A 25149-nucleotide genomic window follows, 5' to 3' on the forward strand; every position below is an offset into this window, starting at 1 on the left:
TTTGCTTAAGGTGTTCTAATGCCATGATTATGGCATTTAACTCAGCAGACATTATAGATAAATTATTAAATAATCTCTTGCCCATTGCAATTTTCAGGTGAGGAAGAAAACACCACTTGCAACCTTCTCATTCATTTTTGACCCATCAACAAATATTTGGAAGTGATTTTTATAGGTAATTGTATTAAGTTCTGCAGATTTTTTCTGGACAAAAGCAATGGGGGATAAATCTTTATTCCATTTTGAAAATTCAGTATTTATTATGGGAAATGACCAATTCCATGGAGGGGAAGGGGGGAAAGTAGGTGCAATAGACTTTGCTGGTACAGGGAACTTCTTTTGAATATTGGCATACTCATCTGCAATACCTCTATACATGGCTGGATTTCTTAACCAATTATGTAATGTGTGTGAGATATTTGATTCAATTTTTGTAAGATGTTTTATCAAGAGAAAGCTACGTCTCTCCCTTATTGTTGTTAATCCACTCTCCATAAGCAGAAACTTGGTGCTTGTGGGTTTCCTAAGACCAAATATGAGACGTATTATATCATTTTGTGTTGTTTCAATTTTTTGCATCTGGGTCTTTGCACATGCACCATAGACAATGAGCCCATAGTCAATATGGGGTCTTATATGTGATTTATAAAACTGGAGTAAGGTTTTCTCCTTACAACCCCAGGGTGTGGAAAGAAGTCTTTTTAGTATATTTGCTTTTCTATAACATTTTTTTATTGTGTTTGAAATGTGGAGGTGGAAATTAAGTTTTTGGTCAAGCATGAGACCTAGGTAATTAGTATTATTATCTTCTGGAATAGTTGTTTTATTTAAAGTTAGTTTTGTATTAACATGGTTTCGCTTCCGGTGAAATTGGATTATTTTTGACTTGGTGGGTGCAATGGGTAAATCTGAATGTTGAGAGAATTTTTTAAACTGGAAAAGTGACTTTTGCAGATTTGACTGTGCTATCTGAAAGGTGTTGCCAGATGACCATAGCACCAGATCATCAGCATATTGTAGATTCGTGTGGGGTAGGTTCATGTCCCAGAGATATAGGGCAAATAGGAGGCAACTGAGGACTGCTCCCTGAGGTAGGCCTTTGGATATTGTCTTTTGGGGTGAAGAGGCTGAACCAACACAAACAATGAAACTTCGCACTTCTATGAAGGATTTAATAAAGGATATTAGCTTAGGAGGTACTCCAAGGTTTGCAAGTTTATTTAAAAGGATTTGGTGGTTCACATTGTCATATGCTCCTTCAAAATCTAGGAAAGCTGCCACTAAATATTATTTTTTGAGAAAGATTCATTTATTGCATTTGTTAGCAAAATGAAAGCATCTGTTGAGGAGTGGTAATTCCTGAATCCAGTTTGAGTGTGTGGGATCATGTTATTATTCTCAACAAACCAGAGGAGTCTGTTATAAATCATTTTCTCCATTATTTTCCCCATCACAGGTGTAATCATTATGGGCCTATAAGACTCAGGGTTATCTTTTGGTTTATTTTTCTTTAGGATTGGTAGGAGGGACGAACATTTCCATATATTGGGGAACCTAGAATATGCCCAAGCGTGATTATAACAATTTAGCAGTTCTTGTTTGTATGAAGGTGTGAGATTCTTTATCCATGTAGGGTGTATATTGTCATAGCTGCTGCTAGTTTTGGACCTAATATGATGTATTGCATTATTCAATTCCTGGATTGAAAATGGATTAGTTATGTACTTGGATCCTGGACGTGGTTGGTAGCTAGGGTTCATAGAAATTGTGGACAGTTTGCTTTGATAATTTGATGTTAGCTTATTAACAAAAAGAGTTGCAAATAGGTTAGCCTTTTCATTATCATTTTTATAATAGGTATTATTATGTATAATTTCATACAGGAGTGGGTTGGGAGAAGTCTTTTTTCCACATATGTGGCTTATGACTTTATTTATAATTGGCTCATGAGTTTCTCTGGAGATTTTATTTGCAAAATTATTCCAGTATTTATATTTAGCATCTATTATAGTCCTTTTTAGATTAGATTCTGCTTGTAATTTTTTTAAATATGTAGTAGGAGTTGGTTTTTTTATGAATTCTGTCCTAGCTGCCTTTTTTATCCTCCATTTATTTAGGCACTCATTTGTCCACCATGGTTTAGGAATTTGTTTAGGGAATGTTTGCTTAGGTGTTGTCCTGGGGATAGCATGATTAGCTGTATTTATTAGTAAAGATGTCAACGCTTCAGCATGTGTGTCAACTGTTGTGTTAGAAATGCATGAACTTTGGGTGAAACTTGTAATTTCATCATTTAGCTTATTTTGGAAAATAGACCAATTTGCTTTAGTGTTGATATATTTAGAGGTATGATATGAAGGTTCAGCAGGTTCATTTAGGGAGCAAACTATAGCAAAGTGGTCTGTACATAGACTATCAATTTTATTTATGTAAATTTTGTTCAAAAAATTTAAAGACACAATTTGTAGATCAATTGTGGAGAATTTGCCACTTTTGGGGTTGAAATATGTATTCAGGTTTGGAGGGGTAGCAACAGCTAAATCATTTTTATTTGAAGTCATATTCTCAATAAATTTACCAGCTTTATTTGCTGGTTTATTCCCCCACAAAAGGCTGTGGGCATTGAAATCACCACAAATAATTATATTTTTTAACATATTAGAATTATTTATATAATTAAAGAAATCCTTGGCATCTGTAGTTTGTCCATTAGGGTTATAAAAGCTTATTATGTAGGTTTTTAAATTATTCAGCCAAACACTTATACCAATTACAACAACATCATTTTCAAAATCTGGAAAATTGATGCCACAAAATTTTATATTATTATTAACTAATAAAGCTACACCACCTCCTTTTCTCTCTGAAGATCTATTTCTCTTTCTCAGGATAGTATATCCCAGAGACTTAATTTGTTGATTTTGGGTTAAATGAGTTTCCTGGAGGCAAGCAATATTAATGGAATTATTATTCATAAATGATATTAGTTCATTTAGCTTATTTTCTGTGAGTGATCTTACATTCCATTGGAGTATTGATAAATGTTGTGTTGTTGATTTATTCTTCATATGACTGTGTATCAATGTTCAGCTTTGTTAAAAGTAAAGCAAGATCTTTTTTTGCTTGAATGAGCATATCATCTGGGATGTAGATTTTTGCCAATTCTCCAATAATTTTTGTTTTCTGTAGTTGATGTATGTTCATGGCCTGAACTGCATTACAGTTTAGAATGAATAAGCATATATTTGGGGATTGCATTTTTGGTAGTGCATCCTGTTTGTTGGTTAAGGGGTTGATTCCTGGTAGTGTTTCTGGTTTGTTTCTTCTTGGGAGGGAGGGCCAGGCTGGCCTCATCTCACCGGAAAACGAGGCTTGTTGGCTTGGTGATTCCTTCTGATAGGGATTTGAGCAAGGGGGCTTAGAAGATGGTGTTTTATATGGGGTGCTTGATGCATTGGGGGCATTTGACTTGGGGGTTTTGGTTAGTTTCATTACAGGCTTTATTTGGTATTGTTGGGCAGCATTTGCTTCCATCGCTGCAAAGGGGTATGGGATGGCCTTCTCTGTTGATATTTGGAGTGTTAGAGCTATTTTCTTGTATGCAGGGCATAATGATTTATTTGTAGATTCATGTGGGCCTTTGCAATTGATGCATGTAGGCTGAGTGTTGTTGCAAGTTGTCAGCTCTTTAGGATGGAAAGATTTACAATTACTACACTATTGGAGAATTTCATTGCATTTGTTTGTCGTTTGTCCCAGTTTGAAACACTTCTGACACTGAATAGGCTTAGGTTTGTATTCCTTGTGTGGTTTGGTTTGCCCAAATAGGAATAATTTTTCTGGGATATCAATTTTATCCTTTAGTGTGAATAAGAAAGATCTAATAGTTTTTATGCCATTAGAGTTAGGTTTTCCAAGTTGGGTAACATCCTCAACTGGGATTGTGTTTCCAGCCCTATCTGAGAGGGCTTCTTTTAACTCCTGAGTAGATATCTCTGGGGGAACATTATAAACTACTATTTTTGTTGGTGATTGTTTTGGGTTCCAATTAGATGCAATAATTGGGATATTCAGAAAGGATTTAAGGTTAATTATTGTATCTGCTGATTTCTGCTCTTCTACAGCTATTAGCAGAGATCCATCACAGTTAATGTTAAGAGAGAACATTGATTTTAGCAATTTAAAAATTCCAACTCTTTTTGCAGTGATCATTTTTATTTGAAAGGAGGTAGTGGAAGTAATTTTAATGGAAATTCCTAAGTTTTTGGAGGGAGAATCTTGGGCAGGGAGAGGGGACATGCTTTTAATTGGGGAGATTTTTTTCCTTTTTTTAGAACTTCTAGAGAGGACCCCTTGAAACCCATTATCATCGTTTATGGTTACATTAGCCCCTACACTTATCATTGTCCTATTCTCCGAATTGGAGCTATCATTAGAACTTTGAGATAGGGTGCTTGACCAGCCAGGATGGGTATCTTTCACTATGACACTTTCACTGAAATTTGATTTGGGATCTGGGGGGACTTTTTTTTTGAGGACTTCTAATCATTGCCTATTGGAAAAAGCTTTAAAACACAAAAATAAAACTAAAAACAAGAAGGGAAAATAGATGATATCAAACCGTCTGCACTATACTATGGGGAGGACAAACACCACAGTATAGCCCTGAGGATGACTTGAGCAGAATTGGTTAGGTACAACTGCTGATTAGAAGAGATAGTAATCACAAGAAAATATATTTCGATTTTCTTATAAGGTTGCTGTTGCTGTTGATGAATGTTGCTGTTTCAAAATGTATTTTAAATTTCTTAAAATGTCTTCTTCTTCTAATTCACAGCAGGCGGGCTATTCAGTTGGTACTATTTAGCCCTCTTCTTTTTGCTTCAATCTGTGGGCTACAGAGCTACTGTCTTGGTTGTCTCTATTGTTGTTGTGTATCAGCATGCTTTCTTCTTCTTCTTCTTCTATTTCACAGCAGGCGGGCTTTTCAGTAGTTACTATTTAGCCCTTTTACTATTGCTTCACTCTATGGGCTACAGAGCTACTGGCTTGGTTGCCTCTTATTTATTAGATATTCTCAGATATCTTTCAGTAGATCTTTCGACTCAAGGAGTTCAAATATAAGATGATAGATGTCGATTTCTATGCTCTGTGTGCAGGTATAGTTGGCTAGGCTCTTGGCTGATAGTGAGATTTTGTGGTGTTTGAAGCATTTTAACAGTTTGCAAAGCAAGGTATGTTGTGCAGACGTCAGCATATTACATTCAAATAGGCAGTGGTCAATTGTTTCATTATTTGTATTACAATACCTGCAAAGGAGGGACAGGGGAACTGAACCACTTGAATTAGGAAACTGGTATGAGAATGCAAGAAAATTTAGTCCATTTGTTCCAGAACGAATTCTGTGATAAATTTTAGAAAATACTTATTGGGAAAGGGGGAAAGATTATGATTATTCATATTAAACATAATATCTGATAGTCTCCATTGGTAAATATCTCTAATGGGGATTGGTCTCCCACTTAGCTGGTCAATATTTATAGCATTTTTCGCTATTTCATCAACCTGACGATTACCACTTATACCAGAGTGGCTAGGAATATACTGGAGAAAAGTTCTTATGCCACTTGAAGCAAGATTATCAATAATACTAAGACAATGATAAGTGTCAATATCCAACTTATACTGAGGACCTGAACACAGCAACTCAAGGCTTGATAAAGAGTCAGAATAAACTATAATATTATTTGAATTAGCAATGAAAGGTTGGTTTTTCATAAGGTGTTCTAATGCCATGATTATGGTATTTAACTCTGCAGACATTATAGATACATTATTATACAATCTCTCACCCATTGCAATTTTCAGGCAAGGAAGGAAAGCACCACTTGCTACCTTCTCATTCATTTTGGACCCATCAACAAAGATTTGGAAATGGTTATTATAAGTAATTGTGCTAAGTTCAGCAAATTTTTTCTGGACAAAAGCAATGGGGGTTAAATCTCTATTCCACTTTGAGAAATCAGTATTTATTATGGGGATTGACCAATTCCATCGAGGGGATTGGGGGAAAATAGGTGCAATGGACTTTGTGGGTACAGCATGCATTCTTCTTTTTCTATTTAACAGCATGCATGAGTCAATAGATCAAAGAAATTCTTCTTCTTCTTCTTGACCATTTGTGAAACAGTTTTCTATGTTGGATCTTTTCTACTGGATGTTCACTGGTAGACACCAGAAAAAGCTGAAAATACCCAAATATCATTTTCAATAATTGATATTTATGTTTTGATATTTGATATCAATATTTGGTCTAATATATTGATATTGGTATCCAATATTAGCCAATAGTACATTCTAGTAGTTTACAAGCTATACAAGCAACTTGATTAGATCACTTTTACAACTTGATTAGATCAGTTTCTCTTATAACTATAAACTCTCTACTGAAAATCAGGAGAGCTGTGACAAATGTGGCTGCTGGTGAAGCTTGCCTTGCATTGTCACAGCACTTGCATCTGTTAATGCATATTCTAGAAATGCTGAATCTATATGGGGAATATACAATTTCTTGAAATGTGGATCAAAGAGTCTGGCAATCATGACAAGTGTGATCTGAACAAGCTCTAGAAGCCTAGAAGGCATTTTATCTGGCCAAGTCTTTTGGAGGTCCTCAGCAACATTTGAGAGAAGAGTCTCCTCTCACTAAACATAGTTTGGGTTTGAGCACGGGCTATGCCAATGGCTACAGCTATGTATGCTGTGTATCAGCATGTACGAGTCAATAGATTGAAGAAATTGTTCTTCTTCTTCTCGGTCATTTGTGAAACAATTTTTTATGTCAGAACTCTTCTGTAGATATAAGTTACCTTCCGAAGTTTCTGATCTTCCCAGTACTGGTGTTGTGAGAACAGGATTTTTAAATTGTAGAGGCTTTTTTAGTTCTTAGGATGATCTTGTCAATTTAGTTCATATTGACATCTTGTCATGTCATTGGATTCTGCGAGACTTTTCTTACAGACCCAACTCCTCATGTTGTTTTTCTGGATATCAATTTACATTTAGAAACAGATTGACAAGGCGCCAAGGTGGTTTAGCTGTACTAGTAAAAGAAGGTAGCTCTTTTCAATGCCATGCAAATCTGGAAGGTTTTCATGAGGAAATGCTTTTTGAAGTAATGGTGACTGAAATTAGTCTTGGAAAAAAATAGTTTTTTACAAAGTATACTGACTGCCTTCTTCACCAGTCAAGTCTTTCCTCTCTAAACTCCATGATTTTTTGCATCAGCCTCATTTTCAAAATAAAGATGTTATCTTTATGGGAGATTTCAATACTGACCTTCTAGAAGCTTCAAATGAACCTTCTGTCGATTTATTATCTTCTTGCTATTCTGCTTCCTACATGCCTGATATCTACAAGAATTTCATCTAGTTATGCTTCTCTTATTGATAATATTTTTACATTTTTACCAATTCAAGAAAATTTTGCTGTTTTAAGTGATATATTGGATCATTTTCTGCTTGTTTCAGATTTGAGTTTTACTTATAAAATACCACATGAAAGTAAGGAACATCAGTAAGGTTGATAAATAAAATAATATTAAATCACCTGAATGAAAGCCTTGGTCTGTTGGATTGGCAGGATGTAAAATATGGCAACTGATACTTTTCTAAGAGAATTCAATTGCTGCCATGAATCTAGTTGCCCATTTGTTACAAATAAAATTTGCAGTGAAAAATTCATATAAGGCCATGGATAATGTCTGAAATTTTAACATCAGTAAAGTAAAAAAAATCATTTATTTAAAAAGCAGTTAAAAAATCCAACTGATTATAATGTATATACATTTTTTTAATTTTCAAAAATAAAATAACCAAACTGATACAATTGTCAAAACATAGGTATTATAAAGAGCATTTTGAAGAAGCTTAAAATTCTCCTTGCAAAACGTGGTCTTTAATTAATTCTTTTATACAAAAAAAGGAATTCTAAGTTTCCTGAAGTTATTAGTTTGGAGGATAAATCAACTACTAATAAATCAGAGAAAGTGGTTGATATTTTAGATACTTGTTTTGCTAACACAGGAGAGAAAATTGTTTCATCAGTAATGAACCAGTTTGAATCATACAGTAATAAACACTATTCTTCATATATTCTCTCTCTTCAAAGTAATTCAAATTTTATTGGGCCTGATTCTCAATCTGAAATAACAAAAATAGTGTGTGACATAAATCCCGGTAATTCAGAGGAATAGACAGGTCTAGTTCAATAATTATTAAAGAAATATTGTCTGCAGTAATTTTACCATTACAGCATATGATTAATACTTCAATTAAAACTAGAGTTTTCCCCCTCTGTTTTTAAAGAAGCAAGGATAATTCCACTTCACAAAGGTGACTCTCCTGAAAACCATCAAATTACCACCTTGTTTCTATTTTGTCAGCTTTTTCTAAAATGTTTGAAAAAGGTTTGAAGGCAATTTATAAAAGGTTTTATGATTTTCTTAAATTGTCTAATTTCTTCACAGATTCCCAATTTGGTTTTAGGTCTGGACACAATACTGAACATGCTATCCTTGCTCTCATGCAACATATTCATGAATGCTAGCATAGAGGTGAAATTCCAGCAACAATATATTTAGATTTTAAAAAAGCATTTGACACAATATCCCCTTGTATTGTTTTTTGTAAATTGGATAATTGTGGTTTGCATAGACTGATGTTGGAACTAGTTAAATGTTATCTTGATAAGAGAAAGCAACAAATAAATGGAGGCAATTTCCTCTCTCTACCAGTTCCTCAGTCTTTAAAGGTTGGGGTACCTCAAGGCTCTGTCCTAGATCCTCTGCTTTTTCTAATTTATATAAATGATCATCACCATGCTTTGGCAATCCTGTGTCTCAACACATGTTTTGCTGATGATATGGCAATTTCACTTTCTGAGAGGAATGATGAGAAGTTGTGGGCTAAACTGGATACTGCATTTTCTAATGTTCTTGATTGTTGTTCTTCAAATGTTATTGCTTTCAATTTATCAAAAACTAACTGTATAATTTACAGCAGAAAGTCATCTATCAGCCATCATATTACCCAAGTTACTTCTTCAAAGTATCTATTATCAATATATTGGGTGGAAATGATAAAGTATCTTGGAATTGTGCTTGATGAAGGCTTATCTTTTAAAACACACATTCAAAATCTATGCTTAAAGATTTCAAGATATGTTGGTTTAATGCAAAGGCTGAAGCATTATTTGCTCTACTCTGCCTTACAAAGCATATATTTTGCTATGATTCAGTGTAATATTAATTATTTTCCTTTAGTATATTTATCTACATTTAAAAGCCATATTAAACCAATAAAGATTTTACAAAATAAAGCCCTAAGAATACTGACACTTTTTATTCCATCACCTATTGTACTTCCAAATAAGTCTTCTACAGCATCTTTATATACTTATCTAGACACACTTCCAGTTTCTCAACAATTTACTTCTGGAGCAATTCTTTTAAAATTCAATTACTACATTAATAAATTACTGCCATATTACTTAATCAAAGTTTGTTCTCCCAATCACAAGATTTACATAATTATAACACTCAACAAAAAAGAGTATCTACATTGACAAGTATAGTACTGAGAGAGGTAAATTTGCTCTGTTTGTGTCAATAGCCTGGTGCTGGGATGCTCACACGGATCTTATTGATAAATTTTCTTCTATACATCTAATAAAAAGAAATCTTAAATTTCATTTAGTTCAAAATTATCTGTAATTTAGTCTTTATTTAATATAATAATGTTATTTGTATAGTTTAGTGCTCTGGGTGAATGTGGGCCTCTTAGCTCTAGTATTAATTTATATTAAATAATATTAAAAAATTTTTATATTTATTTATGGATCCTGGGTTAGCTCCTATTTTCCTGAATTTGCAATTGAAGCAATTGTTATATTTGTAAGAAGCATAAAAAAAGGCATCAATTGGTGTGTTCATTTTATTTATAAGTCAATAATATGATCTGCAAAATATTTACCCAATATCCAAGGCTGTACCTAGGATTTTTTTTCTTGGAGAGGGTTTTATTCAATTTTTTTTTTTTTTTCAGCAGTGGGTTACACAAAAAAACTCAGAAAATGCATACAGAATTTGTTTGTATCTATTTTTACTGACATCCACCACATGGCCAATATGGGAGTAAAGTTCATTTGTAATGCAAATGGATGTTATATTTAGTTTGAGAATGCAATTCTAGGTATATATTTGCACATTAGGGGAGTGGGGGTATATATTCTGTGAATATATAGGTTCAAAGAAATTCAATTGAATTTCTTAGAAAAACTGAAAAAACAAGTAAAGAAGTGAAGATAAATGCTCTCCCCCCTGCAAAATGTGTTAACTAGGATTATTCTGCATGTTATGGAGTAAGATTTGTTTTCTTAATATGTTTCCTTATGTCCAGCTGGACTCCTAGGCTTAAAATACTGGTCAATCAGTTGGCTAATTTAAAGGGTAAATATATACCAAATCATATTATTGAGTTAGGAATAAAGTGAATACACCATTTGATGCCTTTTTTTATGCTGATTATTAATAAAATAATCATTTCTATTGGAAATGAATTTCATCCCCCCCCCCCTATAAATGCCAATTCAGGGTATATATTTCTACATTAGGGGGTGGGGCAAATTTTGTTTCCGATGTAAATGGGAGGTAAGTTTAAACTTTACCCCTGCCGCCCCCCCTAATGTAGAAATATATACCCTGAATTGGCATATATAGGGGGGCTAAAATTCATTTCCAATAGAAATGATTATTATATTTGGGTGAAGTTCAACCAAATCATATTATTGACTTATGCATAAAGTGAAAAAACCACTTGATGCCTTTTTTATGCTGATTACAAATATAGTAATCATTTCTATTGGAAATGAATTTCAGCCCCCCCCCCTATATACGCCAATTCAGGTTATATATATCTACAACCCAACTTAACCCTGACTTGGTATCCATAGGGGGGGGGCTGAAACTCACTTACGTTAGAAATGAGTATTATATTTTTAATAAGCATAAAAAAAAGGCATAAAATTGTAAACTAACTTTATTCCTAACTCAATAATATGATTTGTTATATATTTACCATTTAAAGATTTGTATATATATATATATATATATATATATATATATATATATATATATATATATATATATATATATATATATATATATATATATATATATATATATATATATATATATATATATATATATATATATATATATATATATATATATATATATTATATATATATATATATATATATATATATATATATATATATATACACTGTCAAATTAGCCATGTGGTGGTATCCCTATTCTTAAAAGTCAGACAAACATTTAGATGAGAGGTGGGTCAATCCCCCCCCCCCCTATGGGTACAGCCTTGCCAATATCCATCATCACCCAACACTATGTCTAAGATAGCAAGAAGCATCTAAACAAGAATTTTACAAATAATGTGAATCTTGAAAAGAGCATAACATAAGCTATAGAATATATTGGTACTAGGCTACTTTATTTTCATTAACATGTCTCCTTCCAGGGAGCCCCTAATCTTGAATAGGCCTAGTAGGCTACTATTCATTTCTTAGGCTGACCTGATTTAAAATAGCCTTTTTATAATTACCTTTGAGTTTTTACAATAGCAAGAAGGCATACCAATATTGTTACAGCTATATCTTGGTTTTTCAAGGTCTCTATAAAAACAAGAGTTATTAATGAGCCTAATAGACCCAATTAAAGGCTTTTCGTTGTTTTTTATGCTATTAAACCAGATATTACAATTCATTCTTGCTTCTGTAGCACCTTATCGCCCCACCAGGGTTACTGTCAAAGTAAACACCCTAACTAGAAGTTGTTATTCAAATACTGCACGTTTTTGACTTTAAAAAAAATACAGTTTTATTTTTTTTCTTAAAACCCTAATGCGTTTAGACAAAACATAAAATAGTAAGCAAATTATACCAAGTTATTTTTAGTTTCTATCAATTTCTCTTCGTGGGTTTCTGTTCCTAAATTTAAATTTTACATTTAGGAAATTCAGTTGTAATTCATTTGGTTTATTTTATTGGCGAAGAGGTTAAATGTTTTTCACGAGGATCCAGCTCTTAAAAGAAAATGAATAATCTTAGAAGATTTTATTTCAGTCTCGAGAAATTCATTAATGGCATTCTAAGAAATGTGTCTCAAGAAGTTTTTCCGGTTCCAGGTAGGCATGTCTAGTGAAAGTATCCTGTTTTAAGAGATCAAAATTTTGGGATCAGCTGCTTAGCATAGGCTAGGCCTAGCTAATATATACTGTTTCAAGTTTATCAAATGCCCTGGACAAAAATAGCCCTGAATTTTGCAATTCAAAACTTGGTAAATATTTACCAAATCATATTATTGACTTAGGCCTATGACTAAAGTGAATATAGCCTACCACTTGATGCCTTTTTGGTAAAATTCTACTTTAGCTACTTTAGGCTATCTTGGAAAGAAGTTTGGTTAGGAAAATGAAACTTTCAGGGATAGATCTAAAGGCTAAAGTATGTCCTAGGATGGTATTTTGAAGTATCTACCACCAATCCTTTTCGCTCTAGAGGGTCCTGACCTTTAAAAATCTGTGTGTTATAAAAGTGCAACCTTGTAAAATAGGTCTTCTGCTTAAAATAAAGTCCAACAAAATTGTTTTCAGCCTCAAAACTTTGCTCAATCCTGATTTAGAGTTTGAAAAATATGCAAATACATTTCCTAAATTTTGAAAATTAACATTGATATGGCTTAAAATACTGCTCAAATAACAGGAATTGCATTTTCAGAACTAAAGCCAGAGAAAAAGAATCTTATAACAGAAAATTAAGGTAAAATGTTGTTTCGTCAAAATGGTATTTGTTTAGCCTTGGGACACCTCATAAGGAGACATGTTAAGAAAACAATTCTTACTTTAAAATATGTATAATGATCCTAGTTTCTATATTATCCAAGGATAGAATCTTTATCATTAAGTCTTTCCTCTAAAAATCCTCAAAACAGAAAAAGTTTCCATATATCACCATATTTTTAATTCAATGCTTAAGTCTTTTGAAATTGCCGCTGTAAACTGCTGCCAAATAAGTTGTTTTATAGATAGTGTTTAGCACGTGTGTCAAAAAACGTGTTTAAAGAAAAAGTAGTGGTATATTGAGATTATAGAAATTGTGAATTTTGTTATAAATCATGCCATTAACAAAAAATTTATGTGTTTAAAAAAAAAAAAATTCACCACTGCTATTAATATTTTGTATTTACGCCACTGCTATTCGCCCTTTGCCCTTTGAAATTCCGTGCATCTTTTGTAACCAAACCAAACCTAACCACTGCTATTAATATTTTGTATTTACGCCACTGCTATTTGCCCTTCGCCACTTCTATTTGCCCTTTGCCACTGCTATTAATTTTTTTTATTTACGCCAATGATATTTACCCTTCGCCACTGATATTCACCCTTTGCCAAGGCTATTTAAAAAAAAAAAAAAAAAAAAAGACTGGCATGAATGCTATATATAAAATAAATTATTAGGTGGCAATTTAAAAATAATTAAACATTGAATTAAAAAAGTGGTGATATTTGGAAACTTTTTATCTTTTGAGGATTTTTAGAGGAAAGACTTGATGATAAAGGTTCTCCCCTTGGATAATATAAGAACTAGGATCATTATACATATTTTAAAGCAAGAATTGTTTTCTTAACATGTCTCCTTATGAGGTTTCCCAAGGCTAAACAAATACCGTCAAAATTTCAATAGGTATAGACCTGTCATTTAGGCAAATTTCAGGATCCTCTAGAGAGAGAAGGAGAGGAGATAAGTACTTCAAAATACCTTCCCAGGACATATTTTAGCCTGTAGACCCATGTCTGAAAGTTTCATTTTCCTAACCTCACCCCTTTCCAAGATAGGTAAAAGTTACTAAAGTAGAATTTTACCGCCTTTTTTTATGCTCTTTCCAAATATAATAATCATTTTTGTAGGAAAGGAAATTTACCCCACCCCTATATACCAATTCAGGGTATATATTTGCACAGTAGGGGGGTGGTGGTAAATTTTAAACTTACCTCCCATTTACATCAGAAATAAGATTTACCCCCCCCCCCTAATGTGCAAATATATACCCTGAATTGATATATAGGGGTGGGGGTGAAGTTCATTTCCAACAAAAATGATTATTATATTTGGAAAGAGCATAAAAAAAGCATCAAGTGGTATATTCACTTTATTTGTAAGTCAATAGGCTAATATGATTTGGTAAATACTTACCCAAAACTTTGCCATCAACAACACTTATTAATTCTTTGAAATCCATGATAATTTAGAGACTGTGTGTTCTAAAGAGACAGTAAATTTTTTGTTTTTCTTATTATTGACTTACAAATAAAGTAAACACTTGATGGCTTTTTTTATGCTCTTTCCAAATATAATAAGCATTTTTGTCAAAAATAAATTTTACCCCCACCCCTGTATACACCAATTCATGGTATATATTTGCACATTGGGGGGGGGGTACAGGTAAATTTTATTTCTGATGTAAATGAGAGTTAAGTTTAAACTTTCCCCCACCCCCCTAATGTACAAATATATATCCTGAATTTGTATACATAGGGGTGGGGGGTAAAATTCATTTCTGACAAAAATGATTATTATATAATTTAGAAAAAAAGAGCATATAAAAAGGCATTGAGTGGTATGTTTACTTTATTTGTAAGTCAATAATATGAGTAATGAAAAATTTACCAAAGAGACTTGTTGGAAGTAAATAGGGATGGCACCCTAAAGTTACTTTGGATTTTTATAGATTATATTGTTTACATAAACAATTAGCAACAAAAAAATCAACAATTAGCCTCTATTTAATAGCCTACCAAATAGAGTAAATAAACCAATTTGAGTAAATTAGAGAAGTATTTTTCTTTTTTGTTGGATATGTAGATTTTAGAAGAGATCTTCTTTCAGGTAGTAGCCTAGCTTTGATAGGCCTAGAATGTAGCCTGAACCTGTTTGGTTCATTCCCTGATTAAGGTGATATATAATTTCCAACAAAGCTGAAAGAAAGCATATTAGCCCAATTACAGGCAATGACAAATGTGCTGCATGTTCTACAGAACTGGATGAAGGGTCCTCTGTTATTGAGTGTAATATTTGTGAGAAATGGATTTGTGACAAATGTCTGGACCTGTCCCCTGGAGAATATAAATTTTTAACTAAGATGATGCAATCCCTTACATGATCCTGGTCATGTCCAGCCTGCAAAGTTAACCCTCCCCCTCCTCCCTCTAGTGAGCAAGCTATGATAAATAAGCTAGCATCACCTAGGCACAAATTCTTAAAATCTTTTAAGAAAGATCTGAAGCAGGAATTTCTCACTACTAGTCAGTTGACCAAAGCTCTTTACCAACTGAGAACTGACATAAAAAGTGTAATTTCTGCCCAAGTTAGCAATATTACAAACAGGGTATCACATATTGAAAATTCATTACAATCTGTTTGCTCTACTTCAACATCTCAGGACCTATTGGTATCTACAGTGTCCTCTAAGTTGTCTCAACTTCTGTCAGCCCAAGTATCTGAATCTGATGTTTGTCAGATAGCACATTCAGAGTGCCAGTGTTTTGAGAGACATCTTAATATTGTTGCTTATGGTATCCCCCAAACTAATGATGCAGTTTTCCTGTACAATTATCTCTTATGTAATTATGGATTTGGCACTGGTGCCCCCCCAGCCCAAGTAAAAATACTTTCTAATAGCCATCAACCATCTGGTAGCCGCCCCCCTCCTCGTCTCTTCTCTGTACCATCAAATGAATTTAGAAAGTAAATTATACGGAAATCCCTTGAAACAAAAGGATCAATTAGTTTTTATGGAGATAGTCCTAAGGAAGATTGCTTAAAGCACAAAGCTCTAGTTGAGGAGCTGAAGCTAAGGGAGAAGTGGATTTGATAATTTGTAATGGTGCCATCATTCAAAAAACTTGCCAGTTGGAGGGATCACCCTGACTGCTCCAATGTCTCACTAATATACACGCCTCCTTCTACCTCTAATAATTATTTAAATTTTTATGGACCTTGCATCTCTAATTCCTACCTCTCAGGGAATGAGATTCCTTAGCTCCAATGTTGATAGCCTGCCTAATAAGCTTTCTGAACTTTCCTTCCATATGAAATGTTGCAGACCCTGACATCACCGTCGCTAGACAAATAGCAAAGCATAATAGAAAAATACTCCAGAATCTACACAAATGGTCCCATCTGCTCATTCGGTGAATCGTTTTCTTTGTTGGTTAAGTTTGTTGTAGTTTGTGTCTTCTTCTTTTTTTTTAAGTGCTCTGTCTTGTTGTATGTTGATTTGACAGGTTTTTCAATAAATAAATGTGAAGTAGTGGATGTTGCTGCAATTACAGAAGTTTCACCAATAAATACCTTGTCAGTTGTAACTCCTGATGAAATCATATTGATGATTACCAACTATTTTCTAATCTGAATCCCTCACTTTGCCACTGAGGAGTGTGTCTTTATGTAAGAGATGGACTAAATGTTAGTCTCATTCAATTCAATTCTTTGAATACTGATGGAATTGAGTCTGTGTGGATTAAATTGCACAATCAAAGAATTTCAATTGTATTGAAGTTCAATTGTAATTGTAAGTCTCCAACTTTCTTGATCTGGTTATACTCAGTAACACTGACCTTCTTATTAAGAATGTTATAACCACACCTGTTGGTAACAGTGACCATGGTGTAATTATTTCAGTTATGTCTACCTACCATTCAGCCTTCCTCTAAGCAACAAAAGTATGTAAACTACAAAATAGTCTCTGAAAAACTTGCCAAAGTCAACTGGAAAAAGCTTATTACTGATGATATTAAGGAGAGTTGGTCAAATGTAAAAATGGAAATTCTAAATATTGAAAAGTCCTGCACCAGAATTTTTCAGGAAAAACAGGAAAATGTTTACCTTTTTTAACTACTAAAATTAGTAAGCTAATCAATAGAAAACACAGAGCATGGAACCATGATAGAAAAATTAAGAACACAGAAAATTATCTAGTCTTCAAATCCTTTCATAATCAAACAACAAACCAGATAAAGGTGTTGAAGAGAAGGTTTGAGGAAAGACTGGCAGAGGAAGTTATGGTTAACCCTGAATCTTTCTGGCATTATGCCACTCATAAATGCAGCAGCAAACAAACAATCCCTGATATCCCACATGATAGGACATCAGTTGCTGATCCTCAATTGATAGTTAACATTTTCAACCACTATTTCTCTCCTGTTTTTTTGTTCAACTCCAGTATTGTGTATTCTACACCTCCTTTGTATGATGTTTCACATATTATGTAACCAATTCTGATTACAGATACATTGGTTCTAAAGGAACTAACATCCCTCAAACTGAATAAATCTGCTGACCCAGATAGCATTCACCCATATATTCTACACAAATCTTGTACAGTTTTGTGTCGACCTCTGTCCCTGCTGTTTAAATTGTCATTAAATCTTTCTAGTCTCCCTCAGGATTAAAAAACTGCAAATATTAATCCTATTTTTAAAAAAAGTAGAAATGACCATGCTGAAAATTATTGACCCATCAGCATGACATCAGCAGTTGTTAAGGTTCTTGAAAGAATAATCAATTCTGCAGTTGTTAAACACCTTGAAGTAAATAATGTTTTACACAGTTCACAACATGGCTTTCGTTGTGGGAGATCTGTTGACACCAATCTCCTTGAATCATATGATCACATCACCAAGTTGCTTGATACCTGGGTTCCTGCTGACATGATTCTGCTTGACTTTTCTAAAGCTTTTGACAAAGTGTGTCACAATCGACTTGCAATTAAATTGCACGCAGTTAAGCTTAAAGAGTAATCCCCGCTTTGAATCCTTCATCTTCTTTATTCGCGAAACCAATGTGTTCAGTTGTTTGATGACTCTAAAGATTGTATTCTTTCTTCCTCAACGTGTGTTCTGAATGGAGTTCCTCAGGGAAGTGTCTTGGGTCCTACATTATTTAATATTTTCATCAATGATGCTCCTTTCATTATCAGCAGTAGTTCAACTCTTTATGCAGATTACCTGAAGCTTCTTGGACCAGCTTTGTCCTGTGAAGATCATGCCCTACTACAAAATAATCTTCATCTGCTGGGTCAATGGGCTGAGGCCTGGCTTCTTGAATTCAATGTTGCCAAGTGCCATATCATTCACTTTGGCAAACAGAATCCATTCCACTCTTATTTTTTCTTAGGCCACCCACTCTCCTCTGTAAATAATGAGCAAGATCTTGGTGTCACTATTGAAAATGAATTACAATTCAGCACACATGCTAAGAGGGCTGCTGCTGGGGCTAGTTTAACCTTGGGCTTGATTAAGCATACTGTTTCCACTCGTTCTTCTAAAGTCATCAGTCTTCTTTATAAGGGACTTGTCTGTCCTAAGCTTGAAGTTGGAATGTCACTTGTCTCTTCATATTTAAAAAAGATATAAAAGTTCTTGAAGATGTGCAGAGACATGCCACTAAAATGATATCTGGCATGCAAGAGCTTTCCTGCCCTGTAAGACTATCAAAGCTGAATCTCCCTACACTTGTATACTGGAGAAATAGAGGGGATGCCATTTTAACCTTTAAGTTATTGAGGGCTAATATTCTTCCAGCATTATTCCCTACTGTTAGGACCAATTCAAGAACTAGAGGTCATCAATTGAAACTTGTCAAGCAGTCTACAACATCTAGAGTCCATACTCAATTCTTCTCAACACATATTGTCAACAATAGGAACAAATTATCAAATGAAACTGTTACTGCTGAATCTGTTGATGTTTTTAAACAAAGGCTAGATGCTGAGTGGTCCTCCAAAGAGTGTAAATTCAATTGGGATGCTATCAAAGAAGGAGCTGCACATGGTCACCAGTGATTCTTGCATACAACAAGTCATCATTCCAGAGCTCTACAAGGAGAAATCCTTAAATTTGCCTAGCTGCAATTTAAGGTACGTTAATTTAAGGTATATATCAGATCTAATCTAGAATAAAATTCTTCTCAATTTGTTCATTGTCTGCATTTAAAACCCTGGAATCTTTACAAAATTCAGGTATTCAAATTATCCTGGATTTGCACAGGCATACTCCTGTATCAATTAAAACAACTGTCTGGTTTGGTTTACCTAAGCGAAAGAGCATCTAGTCAAAGGAAGAAATATTTCTTGCCAATTCAAGCTTATGGAAGCAAGTATGTTGTGTATAATCATAGCTTTGATTTGAAGACGGCTGGCACTAATGGCCATTCATCTTGGAATCAGTTTCAACTGGAGGTCCCAAATTAGAGTCAGTATTCCCCCTATGCCTACCCCTTTATTGACACTGCCATTTGGAAATGAATCCACTCCCCAATCATGAGATTCAGACTTCTGGCTGAACAAATTTCAAAGTTGTACCCCAATCACAGGAAAATCTATTCTGATGGATCTGTTCAGAGTGAGAGCGCTGGAGCAAGAGTATATATCCCATCACTGAATCCTAACCTTTTTTCACCACTTTCTTTGGGATTTTCTATTTTGTCAGCTGAAGTATGTGGCATTCGCTTGGCTCTAGATGTTTTGATAAATTATAGCACTGTAGAGGAGAATATCCTTTGCCTTTCTGACTCCAAATTGACAATACTGTTGCTCAAGAAAATTAATAGAAATGCCAATGATAAGGACCTATTCAAAATTAGAAGACAGCTTCTGAACCTCCAGGCTAAAGGCAACTAGATTTATTTCCAATATGTTCCAAGCCATAAAGGTATCAAATATAGCGATACTGCTCATTTACTGGAAGCCAAGGCTTCTTTGTTAAACCCAAGTCCTCTGTCTGACTTCAATTTACGTGATATTATTAGGCAAAAATCGAATGTTAATCACAGTAAATTGATTTTATATCCTTTTTATATTAGCTTACACACAGTGCTATACTACCATCTGAAAATGGGTGCCCTTCTTCTCAATAGTTTGTAATTTAATTGGAAGATATATTACTCCGCTCTATGCTGGGTTTGCTTCTCATTGGATGAAACTATCCAGCATGTCTTATTTGATTGTCAGCCACTGAGTGTGCAGACTATTTCCCTTAAATGCCTTTGCTACATGGCTAATATTCCATATACCTGCACTGCAATCCTGAATTCTAACCTGCCTTGGCACATGGATAGAAAAATTTTAAAGCATCATTTACCTGCAAGTCAGCAACCTGCTCGCGGTACCCCTGCTTATACTAATCTAAGCTGACCATTTTGTTCCAATTCGTTGGTTGGTCGGTGGGCTAGTAACCCGCCACCGTAAAAACTAATTACTCAAGAAACAGCAACAGATTGCCTCGGATTGACTTCTTCTTCTTCTGTGATGACGACTAATGCACGCCCCCGGACTGGATTCTTGAAAACGGCCGATTGTTTTCGTATTGGATATTGGAATGTTAGAACAGTTAATCAAGAAACACAGCCAGGAAAACTCAACAGTGTTATGAGAACCCTTGATAAGTTCCGTATTGACATAGCTGGACTTTCTGAGACCAGGCTTACTGGTTTTGGGACTTTGAAATCTGATATTTACCACATCTTGTATTCCGGACTTGAGACTAGAAAAGAAGCAGGTGTCGCAATGGCACTAAGTAATCGGGCCAAAAAATGCCTAGTGGACTGGGAACCAATTGGTGAGCGGATTCTTCGTGCCCGTTTCGCCACTTCACAGGCCAAATTGACAGTTATTGTAGTGTACGCCCCAACAAATGATGCCTGTGATCAAACCAAAGATGACTTTTATCGCGCGTTATTGAATGTTGTTGCAAAAATACGTCATCATGATATTGTGACTGTGTGTGGGGACTTTAATGCTAAAATTGGAGGTGATACTTCTTATGCCCCAACTATCCTCGGTAAACATGGACTGGGGGAAATTAATGACACTGGTGTGCGACTAATTGATTTTTGCGCTACTCATGAACTTATCGTCGGCGCCACATGGTTTCCACATAAACAGATTCACATGTATACTTGGAAATCGCCTGATGGTGTAACACGAAATGAAATAGACCATATCCTAATTGAGAGGCACAGGCGACGATGTTTAGAGGATATTAGAACCTTCCGAGGTGCCGACTGTTATTCCGATCACCAACTTGCTGTTGTCAAGTTCAAGTTGAAACTAAAAACTGTGACAAAGCCCCAGCGGCCAGTGAAAACCTTTAATTTGAGGAAATTGCAGGACCCGAACGTATTGCACAAGTATACTACAGCTTTGTCAAACAAGTTTTCCCTTCTAAGGGACGAAGTGTTGCTTGATAGTTAGTGGGAAAAAATTGCAGAAACCGTGAAAGAGGTTGCACAAGAAGTTGTGGGCTACAACAGGAAGAAGAAAGAGCAGTGGATATCTGAAAGTAGTTGGGATATTATTGATCAAAGGTCACAACTCAATTCCTCATAGATAAGTATGACCCTAGCATGACTTGTTCTAGAGAATATGTAGATAACCTGAAAGCGCAGTACAAGCGTCTCCATAAGCAAGTCAAAGCAGCAACCAGGGATGATAAGAGGATTTACCTCGAAACTATGGCCGAACAGGCTGAGGCAGCCGCTAGACGGGGAGATAGCCGTACTGTGTATGCCATAACGAAGCAGTTGGCGGGTATTTCAAAGGTGTCGTCAACCCAAGTTGAAAGCAAAGATGGCATTTTATTAACCCAGACTGATGACATAGTCCGACGCTGGAAAGAGCATTTTAGCGAGGTACTAAATCAGATGCCTCCCACAACTACTTTAAATATCCCTGAAGAACCACTGTTCGATCTTGGAATATGTCCTGGACCTCTCATACTTATTGAAGTCAAGGAGGCCCTAAAGACTTTGAAAAACGGAAAGGCTGCAGGCAATGATGGCATATCACCAGAATTACTGAAGTACAGTAGAAGCGCCCTAGCCGAACCCATATTTGAACTTCTTTCCCGTGTTTGGGATGAAGAAAAAGTCCCTAGTGAATGGTCGAAGGCAGTAATTGTAAAACTCTTCAAAAAGGGACAAAAGACTAAGTGTGATAATTTGAGAGGTATTGCTTTACAGTCTGTTGGCAGCAAAGTTTTGTGCCAAATAATTCTTAACAGGATTCAAAGTAAAGTGGAAAAAGTTCCGAGAGATGAGCAGCACGGATTCCGCCGGAATAGATCGTGTTGTTACCTGAGATTTAGCCTGAGAGTCCTGCTGGATGAATCCAATGAATAGCAAGTTCAGCTACTTATAATATTTATAGATTTTCTCAAAGCTTTCGACTCGATACATCGCGGAACCATATAGAAGATTTTAGTGCATTATGGAATTCCGACCAAAATTGTAAATATAATTGAAGCGCTATATCATGATATCATGTGCGCAGTACAGACAAAGGGTGGCCTAACGGAGTGGTTTTCTGTTCAGTAAGGTGTAAGGCAGGGCTGCATTCTATAACCATTACTGTTTGCCATAGTAATAGATTTTGTTCTCCGTGGATGCAGTTTTAGTGGCGGTCTACAATTAAATCCACTGAGAGAACTCAATGATGGTGATTTTGCTGACGATGTTGCGCTTATTACCCACGACCCAGAAGATATGCAACGCAACATTAATGAACTCGGTCATATGGCAAATGCTGTCGGACTCTCCATAAATGCTAACAAGACCAAATCAATGTCGAATGCAGTCATACCTGACTTAGCCGAAGGACTTTTGGTTAACAACGAGGAAATTGAGGAAGTGAGAGAGTTCAAGTATCTCGGCATCATTCTTAAACAGGATTCCAATTCCGAAAAAGAAATACTGTACCGAATAACATTGGCTAGGTCTGCTTTAAGCTACCTTAGAAATGTTTGGAAAAATAATAAATATTCCCAGAAGTTAAATCTTAAAATTTATAATAGCAATGTGTTCTCTGTCCTTATGTCCGGCTGCGAAACTTGGAGCATCACTGCTCACCTAGAACGACGACTCCAGGCATTCGACAATAATTGCCTAAGGTCTATCGTAAATATACGTTGGACAGAAAGAATACGAAATAATAAAATCTATCGTATGACAAATCATACCCCCATCCTTGATCTTATTAGAAAGTGCCGATGGATGTATTGGGGGCATATGATGCGAATGGGGGAAGCAAGGCTGCCTCACGACGCATAGTGTTGAACACCCCCTGTTCTCTACAAATCAGGGAGACTAAAACCGACCCTTGGCAGGTCGCTAATGAAGGAGGCGAAGCTGGCGAGGTCCTCGTTAGAGAAGCTCTTGTTGAAGGCTCAGGACAGGTCGTCGTGGCGAATCACTGTTGCTGCCTTATGCGCCCCCAGGCGTAGGAGGACCTAAGTCTAAGTCTAAATTTAATATTTTAAAGAAGAGTCTAATTGATTAGTGTTTATTAATTCATAATGAAGTCATTCAAAAGAAGGAGGTTATTCATCATTTGTTTTTGAGAGTGCAGGAGTGAGCATAAAGAGTGGAAGAGAGCTGTATTGGTACCAGGTGGCCTATAGGTCTTAAACTGCTGGGGAAAGGTGACTCAAGTATCCCCCCCCCTCTTCCCACAACCCATCAATTGAATTAAGAAGTTTAACTGGGATGATGAACTACTCATTTCTTTATGTTGCTTGTTTACTGCTTGTAGCTAAATCAATTAAGAAATAAGTCACACTACTGAGAATTCATTGAGCATATATAATTTGGGCTATATATTCATCCATTAAGGGGATAGGAGGTAAAATTTAATGTTATTTTTAAAGAAAATAAGTATTGTAGACTGTTTTAAAGCACTTTTTAGAATTTAATTGTGTTTCTTTCTGGAGTCTAGGGATGCAAAATTGATACTTTCTTTTCAATATCATACCTTGAACCTTAAAGTACCATAAATTGCATTGACTAGCAAGATAAGGTATTGTTGAACCTTCTGTAGAAAATCTAACTGGTAGAGTGAACTTCATCAAGGTCAAGCAATGTCCTAAGTTAGCTTCTATTCAACATTTGTCCAGTCCCAATCGACACTATTCTTGAATGATTCAGCAGTCTTGGATTGAATGGTGGCATATAATAGACTATTCCATAGTGGCATGGAGCAAACAGTGAATAACCTTAGGCTTTATTCAGAACTAAAAGAAAACAGTGAAATTATTATTTTATAATGTACACTATGTTTTTGTTAGTCAGGTTATCATGTTTCCTTTCATTATCATCCGTGTTCTTAAACCATTTCAAATAATATTATTTTTTTGCACAATTACATTAGGGTTACTAAGGAAAAACTGAATTTCATCTAGTAAAGACTAGGGCCACCCATTATGTGATGCATCATGAGACAAAAAAAAACAACATTATTATGGTTATATATATAGCACCATAAGGAAAGGGAGGGTGCATTGTCAGAAATTTGAATATGATATTTGAAAAGAGCACAAAATAAGGAATGTAATGATACAAATTTTATTTAAGAAGCTTCTTTCTGGGGAGCTTCTATTTAGGAAATTAGGCCACCCCTTGTTTGATTTATCAACATGACAAGGGATTTTGTCTTCTGATTTGATTCTCTCTTGATGCAGCAGGCATTTGATTAGTGAAATATTGACATTTTGTTTTCTTTGGATGACAGAAAAATCTGGTTGGTAAGATTCTAGGGAAGATGAGAGACTTTTTTCTAACATAAAAAAATGACATTCTTTTTAATATTAGTTTTTTTGTTAGAAGATGGGTCCACCAACTCAGTGTGCATTTTTATGCTCTTTCAAAAGACACTAATTGCTACCATAACAAATTCCTTCTTGAGCCCTTTTTATTTACAGACACATTTACAAAAATAAAAGCCAAAAAAACCTTTTGGTTCAAAACACCTTGTTTGTTATTTTTTGCCAGCAGAAATAAGTTCAAGGCCTACCATTTGGTTCTAAATCCAGTAAAGACGTTACTATTTTGTTTCTATTTTATTTGGTATATTTTTGTTTCAAGCTTACACAATCTCTTAGTTCTGGATTTTAAACATTTTTACAAGCTGCAGAAAAGGAGCAAATTGCAGATTACTTTGACTTTAGTTAAGTGACACAT

At 34.9% G+C, this 25149-nt stretch overlaps 2 protein-coding genes across 7 annotated transcripts in view; one reads left to right on the forward strand and one right to left on the reverse strand.

Moving 5' to 3' along the window:
- Positions 1-11961, reverse strand: part of LOC148946508 (all trans-polyprenyl-diphosphate synthase PDSS1-like) — a 63841-nt gene extending 51880 nt beyond the window's left edge. The window contains exons 1-2 of one of the 6 annotated variants that reach the window (XM_089097390.1): positions 11685-11825; positions 7609-7762 (exon numbers count right to left, since the gene is read on the reverse strand). In XM_089097390.1, the coding sequence (XP_088953516.1) occupies positions 7609-7743 (135 nt within the window). In that variant the 5' untranslated portion in view covers positions 7744-7762; positions 11685-11825. Of the gene's footprint in view, positions 1-7608; positions 7763-11684 lie in introns of those variants that run through there. The other 5 variants (XM_089097394.1, XM_089097389.1, XM_089097393.1 and 2 more) reach the window with 5 other exon arrangements.
- Positions 11962-12108: 147 nt separating this feature from the next.
- mRpL32 (mitochondrial ribosomal protein L32) overlaps positions 12109-25149 on the forward strand; it is a 28719-nt gene continuing 15678 nt past the window's right edge. The window contains exon 1 of the mRNA XM_089097029.1: positions 12109-12266. Within this exon, the coding sequence (XP_088953155.1) occupies positions 12176-12266 (91 nt within the window). The 5' untranslated portion in view covers positions 12109-12175. The remainder of the gene's footprint in view (positions 12267-25149) is intronic.

The sequence above is a fragment of the Artemia sp. Qi Xiang Cuo genome, chromosome 11, assembly GCF_049724085.1.
Source record: "Artemia sp. Qi Xiang Cuo chromosome 11, ASM4972408v1, whole genome shotgun sequence".
Lineage (NCBI taxonomy): Eukaryota > Metazoa > Arthropoda > Branchiopoda > Anostraca > Artemiidae > Artemia > Artemia sp. Qi Xiang Cuo.